Source organism: Lissotriton vulgaris, chromosome 2_2 (assembly GCF_964263255.1).
Source record: "Lissotriton vulgaris chromosome 2_2, aLisVul1.2, whole genome shotgun sequence".
Taxonomy (NCBI): domain Eukaryota; kingdom Metazoa; phylum Chordata; class Amphibia; order Caudata; family Salamandridae; genus Lissotriton; species Lissotriton vulgaris.
The window spans coordinates 104713136-104736718 of record NC_141688.1 but is presented as its reverse complement, the minus strand read 5'-3'; the positions used below and the strand labels follow the sequence as shown (position 1 = coordinate 104736718).

Here is a 23583-nt window from a genome sequence, read left to right as displayed (position 1 = left end):
ATATTTAGGTGCATTGTTCGATCAATCTGGCTTGTGGAAAAGTGCAATAAAGGCAAGGAGGCTGATGTTCTGTAACTCTAAAATGTCTTTAAAAAATCTTAGTAAGATGATGGGCAAAAAAACGATCGGGGAACTTTTAACCGTTTATAGTGCGACCCGTGGAGCAACTGCTATATATGGTGCAGGAATATAGGGACATGTAAACGTGAAATCATTGCAGGTGGTGGAAAACATTTTCATGAGATACCTTTTAGCAGTCCCAGAAAGTGTCCCTACGTATATTTGTCACGCTGAATTTGGCCAACCACATATAGAGGATATTATTAAGGTACAATCGGTTCTTCTGTGGCATATGGTTTGGACCATGAGGAGTGCGTTTTTAACCGCTCCATTTTGAGGGACGTGATGAGTCTGGATAACGTCAGCAAGATGGGATAGTTAGGTCATGTAAAGATGTTTCTCACAAACATAGGCCACCATGATTATTATGATGATCCCTCTTTGATGTGTCATGTTTCTAGAAAAGAACTTAAAAATATTTGTATGATGCACCTGGGAGATCGTAGAACAAATGTTGAAATGACAAAAAAGACAGTGGTTGCCCATCAATTAATAAGGACTACTAGTCATACGCAACCATATGTTACGTTACAAATGAGTGATTTTGAAAGGTTTTTATTAACTCGTTTTAGGTTAAACATTTTATTTAGATTTCTTAGTTTCCCCGACATGAACAAATGGTCAAGGCAATTTAGTAAATACCCATGTGAGGATTTGTCTGATCAATCAGATATCCATATTTTATTTTGTACGTTTTATATAACTCCTAGGAAAAGATGGATCGTACCCATATTGAAGATCATGGAAGTTAATCAGTGCAGCTCTGCTTTTTTAGATATCCAGAAATTAGATAACCTATTAACTGTTGCATCTGTTTCTGCGTTTAAAAAAAATGTTTTTAGATCCCGAAAATCAATTCATGTATGGAATTTAATAATTCTATTTCTACTGTGTCATGATTATTTTTACATATTTTAAATGATTTACTAATTGTACTTTTATGGTTGTTTCAATAATAATAACCGAATAAAGTTTCTAATGAATGAGTATAATTGCCACTTGGATAATCCTAATCTGAAATTCTATATTTTGGTTGTCAGCTCTTCCCCTCGTGACATCGCTCTATGCAGGCTTCCTCACGGACGCCTTTCTGCATGCAGTCATTGTGAGTAGACCCACAAACTTGCCTTTATTACATTATTGCTATTTATTTGGCACCTCGTATAACTATTTTTTCATCCCTTATTTGTTTATCCATGCAGGCAGTTAGTTCTGAGTGTTTTTATTGTCTTTCACCAAGGGTTTAGCGGAGCATTGCACCTTTCAACCTTTCATTCACCTTTTATCTGCGTTAGTTCATGCTTTCCATTTTTCCTCCACCTTTGTTCCCCACATATTCCCTGGATTTAACACAGGTACCCTAGAAATAGGCTTTGATACCATTTTCATTTCATTTACAATTAATTTTCTAGCTAAATATTTGCCCTTTAGGCAGCAATCGTGTCCAATGTGCTCATTTTGTCCTGATTATGGCCTGTTAAATTGTGATGGTTGAAACGCCATCTACACTTACCTGCAGAAAAAGGATACAAATTATGCAATTACATCATATTTAAACTTTGGATTTCTTATATTCATGCACAAAATTCCTTAGTTATTTTCGCTCCTTTTCTGTTTTAATGTATTTCACTTTGCACTGTTCACCTGACTCTCACGAGCGCAGAGTGTTCACTTTGCATCTTGAACACCTTTATAATTCATATTTGATGCTGTTCTTAGTTGCTTATAAAATTGACTGAATACATTTGACTCTTTGTGCCTGGCTATATCTGTTCCCTTTTTTACTTGTGTGAAAATTTAGTTGGTTATACAATACATGATTTTTAGTATTGTAAAAAAATATTTGATTAGTTTCTTTCCTATTGATGCCCTTCGGGACATTGTTGTTCGATACACATTTTAACCAGATCTCTATTGGGTGTGCGGGTTACTCATGTTGTATGCACTATATATAACTGCTGGTGAAGGTAGTAGCCTTCCACCATTATCAGGGAAGAGCCCTAGGGTCTCCTTCAGGTCTAACAAGACCGCAGTCTGTGAGACAGGCCTATATCATGGCATGCACCCATGATCCGTGTTTGACTATGACAAAACAAATGAGCAGTAGGGATCCAGACAACAGTACAGTACGGTGCAGAGGACTCTTCCGTCCCAACACAAGGTTTTATTGTGTGTTGGAATGGTTGTGTAGACAGAGGGTAGACAACCCTTACAAACCGTCAGATTGTGCGGTGTTGATTTTTTAAAAGGTTGCTAGACCAGTACATTTCTAATATTTTAATGGAACTCAGTAACATTATAGGATGTCCTAATGTGCTAGAGAAGAGCTCAGCATCACCCCCAGGAAGTGAAAGGTACTTTTTAATGTCATTATTGAAAGCAGAATGTGAAAATGTACTCGGATCGGAAATTGTGAAAATGAACAGGCAGAGCCTTAATGATCAATGAAGTTTAAAAAAGAAACACATTTTGGAGTTCACATTTCATTCTGTGTATATGTCCATGAGTGGCCTGCTCGTCTTAAGCGATTATGTGACTATAATAATTTATTTTCTAATTAATCCTTCATATGCACTTCTGCTGTTCCTAAATTATTCTTAATATACTGAAAGGAAAAGTCCACATTACAATCTTCAAACTTTTTTTTTTATAGACAGTCACTAATTCACAATGAGAAGCATATGGTTGGAGGTGAGAAGACATACAACACATTGAACCCCACATTAGAAGCAGGCCTTGGCAGAGTCTATGGAGTTTCGCTATGTAGAACTCTGTGAAGACACAAAAAAAAAACTCAGCCAATCTTCTTGGAGTTCCACGAGCGGCAGAGTGCGTTACCTCGTGTCGCTTGCACTGATTTTAAGCGCCGGGTGTCTGTCCCGCACTGTAAAATCAGCACATACGGCATCACACGCAGCGCGAGGGTGCTGCTTCTTTCTACCGCTTGAGAAGTTCTACTCGAGCAAAAGCTTCCTCAACGTGAACAGAAAGTTTCTCAACGCGAGCGGTAGGTACCGACCATCCGCGATCGCCCGCATTGAAGACATCTCACTGGGAAGAGGTCTAACGTTGGATTTTCCTTGCTCGCCAACTTACCATTGGCAAGCATGAGCGACTAAATAACTCCACTACACGGAGAAGAGCTTTTTGGAACAATGTAAACTGCGCAAAGTGCAAAAAACTTCACGAGCGGAGTTCAGCGCCCAGGTCGAATTAGCAGGCCAACGTAATGTATTGTATGCAGGAGTGTACAGCTGTACACTTTTTCAGAATAATTTGAAATGCATGGGCATGGAACACAATTACAAGAATATTAGCCCAAGTGAAGTAACTCTATGATGATCATTGAGAGCTGAAATATGTCTGAAGGTTCTCTGGATGTAACCGGATGTTCATCATTATTATTTAATCTAAGAAAAGACAGCAACCAGATGGAAGCTGTAAGTAATTTTCAGTGAACATGACCCTCAAACCCAAAAAACACAACATTTACAATGTATCAAATAATTGCTGAATATGCTTAAATTAAAGTAAGTATAATTTAGTTAGATATCCAGTGGTTACGTACATTATATTTTGTTTCATTTTATCTACAGATGTAATCACACATTTAAGAAAATACAAAAGCATTACATTGTTCCCATGAAAATCTCAGAAAATATTAATGCAGTGAGCATTTGCAAACCAAACAAATGTTTTGTGTCATTTATTCACCAATGTATAATCTCTTCAGAGAGAAACGTCACCATTGTTCATTTAGAATACATGACAATACCCAAGCACCACAGTTTTTCTGTAAACTCTGTAATGAAAGTACAATTTTGGTGCCTTGGCAATAAATACTTCAATTTTGCCTTCGACAAGAAAGGGTTTAAGTGACAAAATATGGTAAAAGAAGTGGCATAATGCACACACAATTAGAAGATTATTTCTAGTTTGAAATTAGCATGTACATTATTCTAAACCATCTCCCTTTAAATAAAAACATAGCAAGTGTGGTTAAAAGACACTTATATTGTGCTGCACAGTTCGATAAATTGGTTGCTGCCATTTTGGTTACAGAAAGGGTTTGCCATTTTTTTGATAAAATAGCACACACTCACCACTGTGCAGGAATTAGTTCCCCATTTTCAAAAGCGTCAGGCTGGTGTGAAAACGGACTTTATTTCTAATGTGGGTTGACATTTAATCATAGGACCCTAAAACGTAACACTGTTGTGTGGTGGCTTCAAACACACAGCTCAGTAGATTATAGAGAAAACTAGTTCAACCGTTCAAATTTAGAAATCTGTATTTACTATTAGGACAATACACGAGTTAATCCTTCATAAAGGCATGTTGTTAATTGGATACCAGATAACGGTCACTTCAGATGCTACAATTATAAGAGAATACGTCTAAGCAGACATCTTAGGGTCAGATCTACTAACCCTAAATGGTACTATAGAAGGCAATGTTCTTTTTAGTCTCAATACCTGGATTTATATCATATTTCTCATGAAACTCTTTAACAGGAGTGTCCATATTTGTAAGCTAAAATTCTCACAATTGTCACCCTCCCCTAAGAGAGTATTCTTATCAAGGTAAGGTTTTGAAGCAGTTTATATTTACAGAGTTAAATATAACATTAACACAGCAACCATTGCAATTGTATTATATAAATAAGTAGTTCTTTGAGGAAATTTGAGAGTTCCTGGTCTCTCAACCTTCTTGTCCATGTGATTACAGCAGTAATAATAATTAACAGGTTTCTGGAAAATTCTGTTATAAAAGAAATAGCACATTTCCACCTTTCTAGTTCCTGGCAGAACATATAGCACAATAAGTCTCTTTTCCTTCTTGCATTCATAATATTAGTTTCCCTCAAGTATAGAAATTAGCAATGTTATTTTGAAAAACAATTTACGTATATAGTGTTTACCTAAACTTTCTGCCCAGCTCCAGAGACAACTGATCCACTATCTTTACCACAGAGAAATATTTTATCTTTTTACTGACAATGATTTTAGTATATTACAACAACTAAAAACATGACTCATCATACATGGAAGGTGAATCCTCAGTGGGACCCTAAGACACAGAATACTCATGAAAAAGGCATATGCTAACGATAAGTTGTGAAGACTTACTTTATGTTTCATATGAGAGCTATAGGTGAAGTCAGCTGTCAACTTTAAGAAAAAATATGCACATACATATAAAACAAAAAACACTCTGTACGACATTACATATAAAATGCCAGAATCAAACTTATTCTGAATAAATGCAGTATAGGCACTGTCCCAGTCTTATTTTTACATATAAATTAATTTCGCCTTGCTTGATGTGAAAGAAGTTGCTGCTGTAGAAATCAGCACATCAACTTGAGGTTATGTTAGACCAGTTATCTTAGAGTAAGTGCAGAACAGATGCAGTATTAATATGTAGAGCAAGGATTTCAGTATCTAGACTTCTGGACAGATGATATTGATATGACCATTTAAAATATTTGAGGCACAAATGCTACAAATAAAAATGAGGTCATAAGTCTAGAAACAACATAAGACAGTAATTCACATATTTCAGTAAGAAATGCTTCAATACTAACTCATAAATTTTGTTGTTCCCAGAAAGCATGGCACAGCTTACTAACGGATAACATGAAGTAAGAATATCATTATAGCAATGCTTTATAGGTTGAACTACAGGGTGAAGCAGTTCTGATTCAAACACAAAGCGCAATCAAGTCCAAAATCAAACTTGGAATTCCATCTCTGGAAAAGCACTTTGTGACTTTTAAGAAAGTCTGAGTATTCAACAGTACCCTTCTCTCTTTGGGAAACAGTTAGGGAATGGTAATCAGGCACAGACGGCATGTCCTGGGTTGTCTTTCGTAAGTCTTGCCTCTCGAGTTGGAGGATGTGCCATTTTTTCCAGGAACAGTTGATCCTTATTTTATAAAAGAGCACAACTATTCTTCTCTTTTTCCTTTTCCCGTTGGTCTTTTCCTTTGCGATCACTGCCTCCGGGAGGTTGTCCGGCTGCAAGTGAGCCATGTTGAGGCATATGCTGGCCCTCCTAAAACAGATTAAAAGTTTTGATTTTAATTGATCATATTCTAGTCTTTTTATACTCAAACTTCACATGCTTCAACCTAATGATAATCCCACTTCTTTATGTTTTCTGGACAGTCGGTGAAAAGAGAAATATGAAAAGGGATTTATACATCTTGTGATATATGAAAAATAATATATTTAAAACACAATTTAATATTTTTTTGTGGCAGTGGTTTTAAGACTTAATTGTCTTGACATTTGTGTTGTTTGAGCCAGGAGAAGTCCCCCAGATATTGGAGGGATCACTTATAGGCCCTTAGAGTATTTAATATTTAATTAAAACATTATTTACAATTCCCTTTGAGGAGATTTCTTTCACCTGACAGAACTGTTTGTAGCTCATAACGGTATACACAGGTTCTGAGGGACACAGGGTAACCCTATTACATTTAATGGTTGATACACTAGACACAGATTCCTCACCTGTCAATGTCAATGTGGAAGAAGAGTTGGCTAACCCACAAATTCTCCACTCCTTACCATCTACAGGGCACCACACCTAAACTCAGGTTCTGTGTGGATTGCAGAGGGCTAAACTCCATCACTACGATGGATGTTCATCCCATTTCCCCGGCTGATGAGCTGATTGACCGGTTAGTGGCTGTCCAGTACTTTTATCTTTGATCTCACATCAGAGTACTGGCAGCCCGCCCTAACAGAAAGTGCCAAGGAGAGGTCGGACTTCTCCAGTCCAGAGGGAAAATAAAATTTTGAGTGATACCCTTGGGACTCATAAATGACGTAGCCATTTTCCAAAGGTTGGTGAACCAGGTCCGTGCTGGTATGGAGACCTTCTCAGCTGCCTATCCGGATGACATAGCTGTCTACAGCAGCAGAGTTAAAGATCAAGTTCTTCACCTCCAGGAAGTGCTTCAGGTTCTGCAACAGGATGGCCTAACTATCAAGGCCAGTAAGAGCCAGATAGGGCAGGGGTCTGTGGTGTACTTGGGATACTTGGTGGGCAGGCGTAAGGTACAGCCCCTCCTGGTCAAGATAGAGACGATCATGGCCTATAAACCCCCAAAACCCAGACCATTCTTGGGACTTCCTGGGTACTACAGGGGGTTTGTCAAGGGATATAGCACCATTGTTGCCCCTTTGGCAGAGCTGCCTCTAAGAAGCAGTCCAGAAATGTGAATTAGAGGCATACCGAAAAGCATTTGACTCCCTAAAACAAGCCGGGTGCACGGCCTCTGATTTCTCCTGGGAGTTTATCGTTCAGATGCCTCAGAACTTGGCATAGAGGCCGTTTTATCAAAGCTAAATACAGATGGTCTTCCCTACAGGGTTATGGACTTCAGGGTAGAACAGAAACCAGGGGTAGACCACGCCAATGTTGATGATCTATCCAAGTTTTTCCGCCTCAACAATGAGAAGTCCCTAGAGGATGGGTACATCTCCCCACACTCAGCTGAGGGGGCGGGGGGAAGGGAAGGGACATGTGTTAGACCTGTCATCCTTAGGGTGGTCTTCCCCCAAGCGTTTTGCATGCGATCGCCTATTTTTGTTGATTCTTTTTGTTGGCCTTATGATTCTGAGCTCTTTACCACTGCTGACCAGTGCTAACTTGCATGAACTTCTCCCCTTAACATGGTAACATTGGTGTATACAAGATTGGCATATTAAGTTTACTTGCAAGTCCCTTGTAAAGTGGTATTCAATATACCCAGGAACTGCAACCTAAATGCTACTAGTGGGCATGCAGAACTGATTTTGCAACCCACACAAGATGCCTTTCAAACGGGTCTCAGGCCTGCCATTGCAGGGCCTGTGTGTGCAGTTTACTGTAACTTCAACACGGCATTTAAAACTACTAGTCAACCCTTAAACTCCCCATGGTATTACACATAAGTCACCACAAAGGAAGGCCCTAGGGAGCCCACAGGGCAGGGTGCAGTGTAAGTAAAAGATAGGGCATGTAATGCATATCCTGGTAGTGACAAACACCCACATTTGTTTTTCACAACTGTGAGGTCTACTCCTGTCATAGGTTAACATTAGGAAATCCTTAAAACACTTTTACGCTGCAATTTCCAATCAGGAGGTACTTTTTCAGCAGGACCTGCATGAGTCTTGTAGTAAGCCTTCCCTCCATCTTGGTTGGTCTGAACTTTGGATTTACCAAGGTCCAGGACGATCTCAAGTAACCCCTAAGTGCCATCAGCTTCTAAGCATTGGTGTTTGATATTTTTTTTTAAATTAACAACTCCGGTTCTACTTATTGGATTTTTGTAATTCTGGTCTTGTTTTACATATTTTTGTGATATTTTAATTGAGTTAATGTGTGTGTTTTTTGCCAACTACTTAACAAATTGCTGCTTTCGATAAGCCTAACTACTCTGTGCCAAGCTACCAGAGGGTAAGCACCGGTTATCTTTTAGTGGGTATCTAGCTTACCCTGACTAGAGTGGTGGTACCTACTTGTACAAGGTGCATACTCTGACAACCAGAAGAACAAGTTACTTACAGAAGAACAAGTTACTTACCTTTGGTAACAATATGTCTGTAAGAGACATAGATTAGATAGATTCCTTACCTTAGAATTACCCCCAGGCGTCAGACTGGATCCGGAGAATTTTTGTTAAGCAGTACCCCTGCGCGTCAGTAGGTGGCCTCGTGTTCGCCAGAATGACATTGTGGTATCTACTTAGACGCTGCCCCTGCGCGAGGATGTCAGTTTTTTACACAACCAGAAGTGCAGAGCCATGCAAGACACTGACCACTGGTGCACAAAACTAGGGCCCTGAAAGGGAGTACCTTACTCTAGAAGTCAATTCGCAGAACGGGGAGGATGGGTGGGGCGGTAAGGAATCTATAACTAATATATGTCTCTTACAGATATATTGTTATCGTAGGCAAGTAACTTGTTCATCTGAAAGAGACTATTACTATTAGTTATAGATTTCTTACCTTAGAATAGATACCCCAGCAACACCAACCCCGGAGGTGGGTCTGCAAACATAGTTAACACCAGAAAGTCCTGGAAAACTGAACGGCCAAAGAAGCCGTCTCTCCAGACTGGACTATCCAGGCAGTAATGTTTAGTGAACGTGTGCAGTGATGGCCACATGGCTGGCTGGCAGATGACACTGAGGGGGACTCCACGTCCCAAAGCAGTAGTGCTGCCATCGCCCTGGTGGAATTGGCGCGCAGCTTCTTTTCTGCCAAGGAATAGCAGGTTTTAATGCAAAGGACGACCCATCGAGAGAAGGTCTGTTTGTGCACGGCCCAACCAATCTTGGCGCCCACATAGCCAACAAAGAGTTGATCATCCACCCGGAATTGTTTTGTGCGGGCCAGATAAAATGATAACGCACGTTTTGGACCCAGACGGTGGAGTCTCTCTTCCTCCTTGGAAGGGTGAGGGCAGGAAGAAGGTGGGCAAAGTGATGTCTGTCCAATGTAGAAAGATGTAACCACTTTGGAAGAAAACAAGGTTGAGTTCGAAGGACAACCTTATCCGGATGAACAGCAAGGAAAGGAGGTTTAGAAGACAGAGCCTGAAGCTCACTCACCCTGAGAGCAGAGATGAGGGCAACCAGAAAAGCAGTCTTTAGAGTCAAGAGTCTGAGAGGGCAATTATGTAATAGCTCCAAAGGAGCACACATAAGGTACGTTAAAACCAGATTCAAGTCCCACTGGGGCATTACGAAAGTAATAGGAGGAAAGAGGTGAGTAATGCCCTTAAGAAACCTATTTACATTAGGGGACTTGAAAAGAGAAGGCTGATCAGGAAGGCGAAGAAAGGTAGAAATGGCCGAAAGATAGCCTTTAACCCTTTCCTTGCGGCCGCGATTCCCCTGGTGTGCTGTACACAGCACGAACAGGGGCGGGCCGTGACGAACCCCAGCCGTCATCAGCACACGAGCACCGTAGTGCATGACGGCTGGGGTTCGTCATCAGCATGGAAGGGGTTAACGATGCCCAGAGCAGAGCCCTGCAGGGCCAAAGAAAGAAAGAAGAGGAGAACCTCTGAGAGGGGGCAGAAAGGGGATCCACGGCCTTTGCTGTGTACCATGCCACAAATATAATCCATCTACAGGCGTATACCGTTTTAGTGGAGGGACGCCTGGCTGCCAAAATTACATTACAGACTTCAAAAGGAAGGTTGAAAGCTGTCAACTGTCGCCGCTCAATCTCCTCGCAAGGAGGTGGAGGCTGGGCAGGTTCAGTTGGAGGACCGTCCCATGCTGCTGCGCCAGAAGATTCTCCTGAAGAGGCAGTCTGATCGAAGGATCGATGCCCATGTTCAAGAGCTCAGGATACCAGACTCTTCGTGCCCAGTCCGGAGCCACAAGAATGACTTGGGCCCAGTCGAACTTGATCTTCTTCAGCACTCTGGGCAGAAGTGGTATTGGCAGAAAGGTGTATAGAAGACCGCAACTCCACTCGCAATGAAAAGCGTTGCAGAGCGAGTGCCGCCTTGGAAATTTCTACACGCAGAACTGCTGACATTGCGCGTTCTCTTCAGTGGCAAACAGATCTAATCAAGGCTCTCCCCACTGCTGAAAGAGACCTTGCACCACCGCCGGGTGAAAACGGCATTCGTGATCCTTTTAGCACAGGCAGCTGAGTTCATCTGCCCTAGAGTTCAGTGAACCAGAGGCGAAGGGCCTCTTGACATAGGGTCCACTACCCCAACCCACCCTGTTTGTTGCAGTACCACATGGCGGTGGTGTTGTACATGAACACCTGCACTACTCTTCCCTTGACAGAAGGAAGGACTGCTTTCAGTGCGAGACAAATTGCCCTGAGCTCTAGAAGGTTGTTGTGGAGCCCGGACTCTGTTGGAGACCGGAGGCCTCTAATCTCCTCTCCCATGTGGCCGCCCCCTCCCAGGAGGGAGTCATCTGACCCCACTGTGAAGTCTGGTTGGAGAAGGGAGAGGGATCTGCTGTTGACCCAATCTTGGTTCATTAGCCACCACTGCAATTGGTGTGCAGTGCCCTCCGAGATCAGGACGACATCAGAAAGATTCCCCTGATGTTGCTCCCACTGGAACTTTAGGTCCCACTGCAGAGCCGGCATGTGCCACCTGGCATGGTCCACCAGCAGGATGCATGAGGCATGAGGCCCAGCAGCCTTAAGGTCAATCTCATCGAAATCCGGGATAGAGGTTGAAATATCGGTATCATAGCCCAAATATCCCAGACTCGCTGCTCGAAAGGATAAGCTGGGTAGGGGACGCTCCGGCTCCCAGAAAGGGAGGGAAACTCTGAGCCGTCCCAGTAGTCTCCATGGGCGGAGACCAAGGATGACGACCTTCCATATCCAGCGTCGGCCAACGGACGGGGTGAACGCGAAGAGCAACGGTGCTTCTTCGCCTTCTTTTTGTGCTTCCACTTACCCGAAGACGAATACTTCGAGGAAGCATGCTGGTGGTGACTCTGCGACCGGTCTCATGACCTCCCTCTCAATCCGCACCTCGAGCGGCATGAAGCTGACTGCTGGGCCTCCAGAAACTTTTGGACTGCTACCGCAAAGTCTTCTGGTTTATGGCCAGACAGTCGGAGCACGACTTTGGGCTGTGGTCGTGCTACAGACACCAAAAGGCACACAAGGGGTGTGTCCGTGACCGACATCAACTTGTGACAGAAGTCACAAGGTTTGAAGCCGATCTGTCGATGTGACATCCCTCCGTGCACTAAGAGTTGAACAACTCGAAAAAAGAAGTCGACAAAAGTAGAAAAAAACTCTAGTCAAAAAATTACTAAAGGTACCACTCTCTACGGATCTGCGCTGGCTGGCACGGAAAAGGAAAGAACTGATGTCAGTGCCCAGGGGCGGCGTCAAAGTCGATACCACGACGTCATTCTGGCAAACACGACGACAACGACTAACGCGGAGTCACCTATCGACACACAGGGGTAATGCTAAGGTAAGGAATCTATAACTAATAGTCTCTTTCAGATACCCCATTTCTAACACAGCCTATGTGGTGCAGAAATAGCACCACCATCAGTAAACATGACAAATCTACAAATCCTACAAGATTTAGTGTCCCATAATTTTCTACCTTTTTTCATGTGCAACTGATGTTTTGGTCTACTCACTATCCAATATGTATTTCAGCACACTCTGTGTCCTTGTCAGATTGATGGCTTTAGGCTGGGGAGTGTGAGTGTATTTGTAAATGGACAGGGTTGTGACCACGCACAGCAAGCAATAGACATGTATCTAGAAAACCACAAATACATTTGTTAAGCTAGCTCTGAGCAGAGGTAAAACATGATAATTTGCTGAAAAAGCTGTTGACATACAAACTACAATGAAAATAAAAACTGGTTTACACATGCTGTAGTTTATTTTCTACTTCCATCCACACTGACATAATCCTTAGACTAACCAGAGAAAAAGCATGGGCTGGAGCATGACATACTTGAACTCCAATAGACTGCACAGTGGCAGAAAGCATGCCTTGCATATGCGCTACTGTACCGAGAGCTTTTGTGAGTGACTCATCAAAATAAAACTAATGTTTTCACTAATTCCTAGTTGGTAGCTAACTTCTTGAAGAAAAATGCCCCTCAACAGTTTGTTCAACCTGTAAAGGGCCTCGACAGAACACCTAAGCAGGGTTAAATAGTCTAACCATCTCCGCAACCATAAACTGAAGAAGAAACATGTAGGACTGGTGATATGCGGATTAACATAACGTCTCCCTATGAATGGTTTGAACTGAAGACTAGAAACGCAAGATTCCGTCAGCAGGACACTTAGTGATTACTGCCCGGATGTGGGACATGCAGATGTACCCTCAGTAGCTCCTGCAAACATCCTAACAATAACAAGACCATCGCTTTATGGTGCTAAATGCAACGGTGACTATATGTAATGGCACTAACACACAGAAGCAACCCTCAGCTTGCTTTGCCTACCTGGTGAAGCTGTCCCTTTTAAACATTGACAAGATCCTAGTAAAAATTCTGACTAACTAGTTTCTCTCTCTGCTCACAAGCCTTATTCTGCCAGACCACTCAGGAGTTACTCTGGGTAGATGCACGTCCCACAATGTATATACCATTTTTGCACTTATACATCTACTCAAACTGCAAATCAATGGCACAGGAGCCCTCCTCGATCCAGCCAGCACTTTTAACGGACTATAGAGGAGCTTCCGATAGGTGATGCTGAACAGGATAGGAAAAAGACAGACTGTTATGAACTGCATTACACTGCTTTTTATGCACCCAAAAGCAATGTATTATCTGGTAGTCGCAGATTCCTTAACTTTTGAATTCTCTCCAGGCGGCAGACTGGATGCAGATTCAGCAGTCCCTCTGAGCGGCGGGGATGGCACCTTACGACTCTGTGATGACATCGACTCCAGTGGAGTCATATAAGCCACCTCCGGTGCACAGACATCAGTTTCTTCTGTGCTTCAGTGATAAAACGCACAGCCAATATAGAAACTGGCTGTGGAAACAGTGTGCCAAAAAGAACAAAGTATCTTAGAAACATTGTGGACAAAGAGCAAGGGTTTGCATTGAAGGACAGGAAGATGTGGCGCTCATGTGTGTATGACTGAAGAGTGAATCTGTAAAAACAATTGTATCACGGTGACAGCAGGTCAGGGGAAACAAACCCAAAGTAACAACCCCTGTACTGGTGAAGGAAACCTATACCAAAGCAATGAGAGCAAAGTCCTGTGCACACGTATTGAAGGAGAGTAGGGTCTGGGTCAGAACCCCACCGTAAAGACAATGTTAATATAGATAAATGAGGGTCAGGCTCAGGGTGTATGTCAATGATAAAGATTTATCAATCAATCTTTGATCAGTACAATCAATAGTTGCCAGCCGACACGTGTTTCGTCACACCGCGTACTTGATGTGACATCAGGGCTGGGAAGGACAAAAAGGAAAGGAAAATAAATACAACATTTTAAAAGGGGGCAAATGCAAGAACAAACAAAAGACGCATAAGTGACTGTGTGTGAAGGGAGATCACCCATGTTGTTGTGGAGAACCTATGGGGTTGTAAAGACATATTAAGGGTGACAAAAGAAGAACATGGACCAGAAACTAAAGTGTAGTGCAGAAGGTGGCTTAACAAACACATTTAAAAACGATCTGAATGATGCAAACGCACGGAAGTTTCATTTGGATGGTTATTCCGGCGATCCGGTGTCTGTACTAAGAGAAAACGTAAATCGATTTTATGTGACAGACGTGCCGAAAGTGTCGAGGTGATGAGGTACTGTTTGGCAAGCATAACACTGGAAAAATATGCAGTCAGAAGATAGCTGGTAATTCCACCGGAGAACATTGGAGTGAGGACCATCGTAACAAACACCGAAGAACATTAGAAGTATGATGTGGCCTTTCCTAGAGTAAACATTGCTGTGAAAGCCAGAATACTTGAACTTGCCACAATGAAAAACCGTGTGCATGACATGTAATAAAGAGACAATGAACTATCTAGTCGGACTCTGAACATGTTATCAGAAACATACAACGAAAATTCAGAGCGGAATCAAAAACATAAATGGTGGATTGGTTCGAAAAAGGGTCATGGGTTCAATCAAACAATACTAAGTCATGAAGTAGGTGTGTACCTACACACATTAATGGAAAAGGAAAAAAATCTTGAGGCAAAGTATCTTGGTCCCATATCGTATAAGTGGTAAGACATTGTTAAGGTAAAAAACAGGCAAGTTACAGTAGGCATATAGGTTGATCATATTCTGGCATGTAATACTCTAGCACAAATGTCGTGGACAGTGGCGAACGTAATGAAAAACGGTCAATCATCTCACATGTACGTGGCAAGTGTAAAAGGAAAAATCATGGAAGGTAGAATGCATAGCAAAACCATAGCGCGGTAGGTGCAAAGGACGGTAAAGTGCAGAGAAAGTAGGAATAATACTGGGCTCGTGGTTACCTGTCAAGTTTCTCGTGATAAGGGAGTCTGTGGAAAAGAGAAGAAAAGGGCCTGTGAGCGGGCGAGCACGGAGGAGCGAATGGTGATGGAAGGGCGGGGTGGGGTTATGTATAACTAACCGCAAAGCCGGAGTGTATGTCCAGAAAGTTGCGAAGGTAGTAGGAGGACGGTGGCGTAGGCCCTTCCCTGCTGGAGCTACAAGGTAGATGAGGGACGGGTACGTCCCAAGTCAGAAGCAGGGGCCTGCAAGTAGAAAGATCAGAGCATGTAATGCTCGTAAAGCCGCTTATCTTAGAAACATAATTAAAAATGGAAATTGGAAATAAATGAAATGATAATACCTAGACTAGGCCCATAAAGAAAGACCTTATGTTGTGACGAAACAAATGGAAATAGTCTGGTGAATTACATAATCATGTGAAACATTGATCACTGGTATATAAAACCAGTACTGAAAAGGTGGTAACACCCTTACAGTACATATCGCTCACAGAGTGGGCAGGATTGACAGGACCGTTAAAGAATTTGCAGCTAAACTGTGTCTCTACCAGATAATACGTTACCGAAGGAAAGTAACTTGTTCATTTGAAAGAGACATCTAGCCGCAGATCCCTTAGCTTTTGAATTAAACACCATAGCTATACCCACCTAGGAGGAGGGTCTCTGTACTAATCCTACAAAGGTTCTCAGAGAGAACCAGCCGGTCGAAATTAACAATAGACCAGACGTACGTAGGAATAGAAGAAAAAGAGCACGAGCTCCTTATACAAAACTGTGGCACAAACCACAAGAAATGTAAATAAAAGCAACCCTACAGGCACAGACGAATCATGCCAGAGGGCAGCAGAATAACACTGTCAGAAGACAACAGTAGGCCAGTACTACATGACCCCTAAAGGGTGAAATGAGCCTATCGACTAGAAGGGCCAGAGACAATAAGGAATGTTCTGTAAACTACCGTTCCCGACACCATGGCGTGGCTCTCCATAAAAATCGTGGCAAGGACCACAGACAATATGAATAAGAAATAACCCCGCAAGCACAAAAAAAACAAAGCCTAAAGGGGAAATGGATAATACCCTGTTAGAAGACATCTGACAAGTAAGACAATAGTATTTAACTCCCAAAAGGTAAGGGAGTCCTTGGACTAGAAGGACCAAAGGCAAAGAGAATACCATGGAACCTGCATTCTCTAAATCAGTAAAGAAATATCTGCAGTTAATCTGTCCTGGTAATTCCAAAAAATAAGATCTTCCAAAACCCATTCCTGTGAAAACTAAGATGAATAGACCCATTCATTGGAAGGTGGGGAAGATCAATTCCGGACAGACGAACGTCGTATTCCATGCCTAGAACAAAGATTTTTTTTTAAAACAAAATGACGACCCAAAGGATCACACAATGCATAGTGCCTGTGTAGGTGGAAATATGGCAATTAAACAAATATGAATTGGATATAAATATTGATCAATTTTACCCAGATCAATATATCCGTGTTCCACACATACATATAGATCTGAACCCAAAACTTACAGCGAAAACAGAAGCAATCGTATCTCATATATACATATATATATATTTTGTTTTTTAAATGTGATCTCCTTTTTATTACATGTAGCAGAACTATATTTCAGCATGTGTAAACACATATGCAACACACTTATGTAAACTCTGCATACCCACATGGATAAACGGAACTGACTAACTCGTCCCAAAGTACCATACAATATAATAGCAAGAGAGCTATTGCACTCTCAAAGAAACATCTTTGGTCACTTAGAATGAAGATAATGCCGCCTGCCAAAAGTATCTTAACAGGCTGACACTACCTAAAGAAAAACCCCATGAAAATGACCTCTTGCAAGCAGCAAGCACTTACAGCCACACTTGGCCTAGAAGGTCAAAATGAACAAAATTAAGCAACCCCATGGAAAATACCCAGAAAAGGAACCCATTTAGAGCAATTGTTCCCAGGGGATATGAACCAAAATCCAATCGGACTATAGGCAGACAAGTGCTCATTACACATATTTAGTTCTGTAAGAACACACAAAGCACCAGACCATATGTTCACACTATGATGCATTAAAGGGCTGTAAGGTACAGAAAATAACAAATGCTTAATAGAGAAAGAGAAATGTCCCCAAGGAGACAGAGAACATCAAAACTCCAGACAAGAAATGTATGACTGTCAAAAGTACCGATGCCAAAAAGTATGGATCTATCCATGATTTTCTTAAAGTGAAGAAGGATCAAAAGTGAAAGTACTCTTCTGATAGAACAGAAATATTTTAACCATGTTAGACATGGTCGTAAACAGCACTAAGGAAAATATTCATACACTACATCTCAGATAACCATAGAAGCAGAGCTCACACGACAACCATGTTCCCAAATTGAACATAAGAATAAATATCACCTCCAAAAATGGAAGAAACAAAAACTGTAAGTATTCAGAAGAATACAAATCAGACACCTTGAACTGCCAAACGTACTGTCTCCAGCAAAAAGTAGCACACTTCCATGGAACAAATTCCTATAAGCAGGTAAGGAACACATCACATAATAAAGCTGTCATGACCCCCTCAAAGGGAAGCATAACCTAAACATTATCCAACGCAATAGTTATCCGTGCACCACTTGAATTCAATGAAAAGTGCACTCCGCTAAGGTAGACAAAAGGACTGCGTTGGAGAAACCAGTGACCACAATTACCCTAAAGTGGAAATTCTGAGTATTCACAGAAAACAAGTATACACTATGTATACACATTCTCACTATTGGCATAAGTTGTATGTTTCTATAAGAGATACTGCAAGTCAACAGTAATACATACCAGCATACCAAACTGTTTCGAAAATAGCATAATGAAAGGTAAACTTCCTAACTGCAACAGAGGAAAAAAGAAAACTACCCTTCAGATACCCTTGCACCACAAACTGTTAAAGACAGTGTTGAAACAATAACGTCTGCTCCATGTAGGAACACCAATCTGATATAAGCAAAAGACTGCCATGCCAATGCCCTAACAAGACCAGTCCCTTGAAAATAAAAATACTGTAACACCTATGCAGCCCAAGAATAGGTCCAAAACTAAAGAACATATAAACAGAGAAAGACTAATTAAGACTGTATCACTTCACCTATCACGATATTGTCTCAATGGGGAGTTGGATAGTGATCCAAAAAGATGGGTGTTGTCAAAAGGCGTATCAACCAAAGTTGCCTGTACAGCCTCCGAAAAACCTGAAGTTCTTAACCATGCACGGCATCATAGTGCCAAAGAAGATGCTAAGGCCAGACCTACTGAATCAGTAGTATCCATGCAACATCTAATTCTCAGCTTGGCCGCCTGATGGCCATCTCTAATTAGCTGATCAACATCAGAATCGAGGTCATCCAGAAGTGATGTTAACCTAGTTTGCAAAGAATCCCATAAAGCATGGGAAAAAAGCTCAAGAACACAAGAAATGTTGGTGGAACTTAAAGCAGATGTAATCAATGAAAAGATGTTTGCAACATGCATCCGGATGAGTAGACTCTCTAGTCAATGGAGTCTAGGTGAAGAATCGATATGCAGTGATGCTGTAGCAGCCTGAACTACCATGCTACGAGTGGTAGGATGCCCAAGGAGACACCAATAACTGTCAAGAAAGATTCTTGGGTAAAATTAAAGGATTTAGTATTAACAGGCGAGATTTACGCAATGCACAAAGACAACACCCAAGGGTAGTGGCATCATACAGTGTTGGGAATTTATGCCTCGTTTGGCTTTAAACCTCAACACTCTCACAGGTGAAACAACACTTATCCTTACTTACAGGGGATGTGGACCTGCTGGACTTTTTATTAGGACCTAGGAAACCATGTCAAAAACGTTTCTTATATGCTGTCTATAATGAAATCTGGAAAGTTTCTCAAAGATAGATTGTATTAATCTAGAGTAAGCTCTAGCAGTAGTAGATAATGGGTTAACAACAATAGCATCCAGGATATATTCACTGGGCAACATTGTATCTTCTGCTATCGATGCCCTAGAACAGGATTTCTCTATATTACAACACGGGTAATCACAATTATGTTTTTTATGTTATTGCGTTGGACGCTGCAATCTCTGCATGCAGGCTATGTGCCAGGGCGTTTTATAAACAGGACGTGTTGGTTTTCTTCGTACAATGTGACAGAAAAACAGATAGAATTGGCACAGAGGGGAGCAAAGTATAAAATGCTGCACGTTGAAAAACTGGACAGATTAACATTCACAGTGGCAAAATCACCATCCACAGAATGGTTAATCCATGGCCAAGACAGCAGACAAGAAAGACATGTTTCGGGCTTCTATAAAAACGTACAAACTCGCGCTCCATAAAACCAAGAGCTCATTCTACGAAGATAGAATCAAAAACTCGTCCTGCTCCGCTCAGGAAACCTTTTCCATTCTTAAAGAACTTCTTCATGATCCCCCTACGAAACCCCTGGACCCCAAAGCCGCGGAAAGTAAATGCATTAAACTGGCCACCTTTTTCAACGAGAAAATTCAAAAAGTTCTCGCATCCCTACCCCCCTTCGATGCCGGTTGCACAGACGGGGACCCCCCCAACCCTCCCCCTGGTTACAGTCCTCCCCCTGACGCCCCCACACTCCTTCTCGATACCTTCGGCCCAGCATCCACGGAAGAGGTAGCCGCGACGCTGGCCACAATCAAAAGTGGTTCCCCCAGCGACCCGGTTCCGCTACGCTTCCTGAAAACAGTGTCCGCCACCATTATCCCTCCTCTCACGTCCCTCATCAATGCCTCCCTAACACAGGGAGTAGTCCCTCCCAGCTGGAAAGCGGCGGTGGTCAAAGGTCTTTTGAAAAAACCTTCACTGGACCCTCAGGACCTAGCCAACTATAGGCCAATCTCCCTCCTCCCAGGAAACAGTAAAATCACAGAGAAGCTAGTGAATAAAAAACTATCACTATTCCTAGAAAGTAACAACCTACTCAGGAACTCCCAGACAGGCTTCCGCCCAGGCCAGGGCACTGACACCGCCATCCTGGCGGCAGTGGAGAAGGCCAGAAGCATTCTGGACACAGGAGGATCAGTGGCAGTGATCCTCCGGGACCTCAGTGCGGCCTTCGACACTGTCAATCACCAGGTTTTAATCCAGCGTCTGAGAGACATTGGAGTAAGGGGCACGGCCCTGAAGTGGCTCATGTCATTTCTTAATGGCCGCTCCTTCCAAGTCTGGGAGAACGACAGCCACTCCCCCGCGATTCCCCTCCCCTGTGGAGTACCGCAGGGCTCATCTCTTAGCCCGACGTTATTCAACGTTTACATGTCTCCGTTGGAGGAATTGGTCACCCCGTTCGGCGTGACGATCATCAATTACGCCGACGACACCCAGCTGGTGGTGACCCTTTCACACCCTCACCAAGATCCCTCCGATCTCCACAGTTGCCTCACTGAAATCCACAGCTAGATGAACACCTATGCTCTGAAACTTAACGGGTCCAAGACCGAAATCCTGCTGCTTGGACACAAAGGGCCCTCCCTGCCGCCCAACATCTGGCCCGACTGCTTAGGTGACCCCCCTGCCCCCAAGGAGGAGGTTAAGAGCCTGGGCGTATGGCTCGAGAAGGATCTGAGCTTCAGAACTCAGGCCAAAAAGACGGCAGGAATATGCTTTGGACTTCTCAGGGCATGCAGGAAGGTCCTCCCCCTGCTTCCCGCCACCTCCCGAAAACTACTGATCCAGGGCCTCATCTTGGCGAGGCTAGATTACAGCAATGCAATCTACCTGGGTGCCCCGGAAGCCACATTCAACACCCTGCAGAGAATCCAAAAGGCCGCGGCCCGACTACTCACTCACACCCCGGCCAGATCTTCGGCAAAGCCAGCATTGAAGCTTCTTCACTGGCTCCCAGTCAGAGAGAGGGTCGTCTTCAAGGCCCTCTGTCTGGCTCATAAACATCTTCACAACAAAGGCCCACCCATTCTCAATAATTTCATCATTCCCTACAAAGCTACCAGAGCACTTCGGTCAAACCACGAGAACTTTATTACTGTTCACAGAGTAAAAAAAGCACGGTCTGGAGGCCGCCGCTTTTCGGTACACACCGCCAAACGTTGGAATAGTCTCCCCCGGAGACTAAGGACCGAACCAAACCTCCTCCAGTTTAGGAAGGCACTGAAAACTCTTCTCTTCCCCTGATCTCTTCGTCCCTTCCGTTGCTGTTCCCTCCTGACTTCAGGTTCCAGCGCTGGGATGCTCTAGGGTTACTACGCGCTCTACAAAAACCTTAAATAAATAAATAAATAAATACATAACTCTCCCAGTCATAAGTTTTCAATTCCATTATTGCCTGGAACAAATACGAAGATTTGGGTAAGGAATTCATCAAGGAACCTTGGAAATTGCCGTAGTAATTTTGATGCCGGAGAGGGCAAAAAGAAGCGTTAGTAAGCGGTACTAACTGCAAGAATACCTTGAGTGGTTCACTTATATGCCAGGATATAATGCTTCATGGGGCCTGTAATGGTTCAATAGCAAACGTATCCTGCCACTTAGAGGGTGCCTCAGCTGCCGTGATCAATCCAGTATTTAGACTACTTTCGAATGGGAGTTACTTGATGCTGAACAATCAAGGTTGCTGTGGAATGCTTCCGGGCATCGCATATCTGATAAATGAAAGTTCCAGGGCTACTTGCTGTATGCAAGTATTGTTTCCCCCAACACATACAGTCAGGGAGGCACCACTATGGCCTTCATTAAATATTTCACTAATACAGTTTGATACTTTGAGCAGAATGAAAGCAATGCTTACACAGGAATCCATGCCTTTAACCTCCGCTCGAGAGACTTTTGATCTCCAAGTAGCAAGGTCTTCAGCAGAAATACAGGCACTTCTACGTAGGAACTGCCCTTTCCATTTCGCAGAAATGGTAAATCGTATCTTCAACATGTCTGATACGACATGCATTGTCCACAAATTTAAGAACATAGGTTCTGGACTGTTAAGCACCTTTCAGACGGTCCTCGGAGTTAATCCAAACGTTATACACTCCGTATTGGGAAGCATTTTTGGAGGACTGCCGCTCATCCTGTTTCTAATAGCAGGTATCCTGATTGTCGTGTATTTGCTATGCAATGGACGTCCCAGTCACCAAGGAGATGGAAACAGTACTCCTGGAGAGAAAATACTGTGATCGCATGGTACAACTTCTAGGCACATCTCATCTAAGGGAACTAAGTGCTTCTTGGTTCTAGTAGTTTAGACCAGTCTGGATGGACTTCATCTTACCTGTCCTCCGATGCCTGTTTTGCGGAGAGGAATGCATGTTGGGTCTATGTCTGACCTACCATCATGTGCGCAACTGGACTTGGATGCTTTCCTGGACCCATGTTCTGCAGTGTCCCCAGCGTATTCTAATATTAATGGCGGCATTCCTTGAGCCATCACAGGTAGTATCTGCTCCTGTTGGTATGGACAGCGGCTCCTCCTCCGACACCCAGGCCTTGGATGGCGCAGCACAGGCTGTCCCAGCACAGGCTATGCACAGTACGGAAGATCACCTGTGCTCAATAGACATAATCTGCTAGGTATTACAGTGACCGCTAGCTGCGGAAGCAAGCAACGAGAATGTTGCGTCTACCAGCCAGGACATACCTACAGACATATTAGAGCAGTAGCCTATCAGTCAATTTCGAATACTTTTTTTTTTAACAAGAATTTTTATTAGATTTTTTTTAGAGAAAACTTTTTTTTAAATGTTGTTTTTAAAAAAAACATTTTATTGTCTGATCTCACATATCATGCACAGCTCCGAAATCCGGAGTCTACTGCAACCCTCAATAAAGCAATAATAGCATCAGCAGACTTTTACATGAAACAACAACACCCGCCCCTCCCCAAATCCCTCCCCCCTATTGCGCAGCTGCCAATGAATAAAGTATTTACATCAAAACATGCCAAGTCCATCAAGACATTTCACGAAGTTGCCAACTGTCCAACCATCAAAGTGTCGGAAGGGCAACCTCCTCAGGCGGAGGGTCTAGGTCCAGCCCACGGTAATAAGCCCACCTCTTCCAGATTTTAAAGTGTTTTTAACACAATAAGAAACTAATGTTTTGTATATTTGCGTACAAGTGTCTAGATAACCTAGTAGTATGTGTAGAGTTTAAACTATGTCTTACAGTCAGCAGAGGAGTGGGTGTTTATTTATTTACTTTCAAAGTTTTATATAGCGCGAACAAGATCCTTACAGATAACAGAGCGCTTTATATACATATGAAATGAGGAAAGAAAAAAAAGAAAAGAAAACTTAACAAGGCAATTCGTGCAAATAGCGATCAGTGCAAGGTAACAAAATGTGAGTGGGTGGTCGATTCAGATAATAAAGTACAAGAGAGAGATAAACAGTCAACAGTATTTTCACAGTATATGTTCAAGAGAATTTAGCCAAGAGGATCGATTTGACTTCCTTTTTGAAGGATGCAGT

At 42.6% G+C, this 23583-nt stretch overlaps 1 protein-coding gene across 1 annotated transcript in view; it reads right to left on the bottom strand.

The window, feature by feature from the left end:
- Nucleotides 1-3813: 3813 nt before the first annotated feature.
- The window catches only part of MINDY2 (MINDY lysine 48 deubiquitinase 2), a 562341-nt gene continuing 542571 nt past the window's right edge, over nucleotides 3814-23583 (bottom strand). The window contains exon 9 of the mRNA XM_086959375.1: nucleotides 3814-6177. Within this exon, the coding sequence (XP_086815501.1) occupies nucleotides 6055-6177 (123 nt within the window). The 3' untranslated portion in view covers nucleotides 3814-6054. The remainder of the gene's footprint in view (nucleotides 6178-23583) is intronic.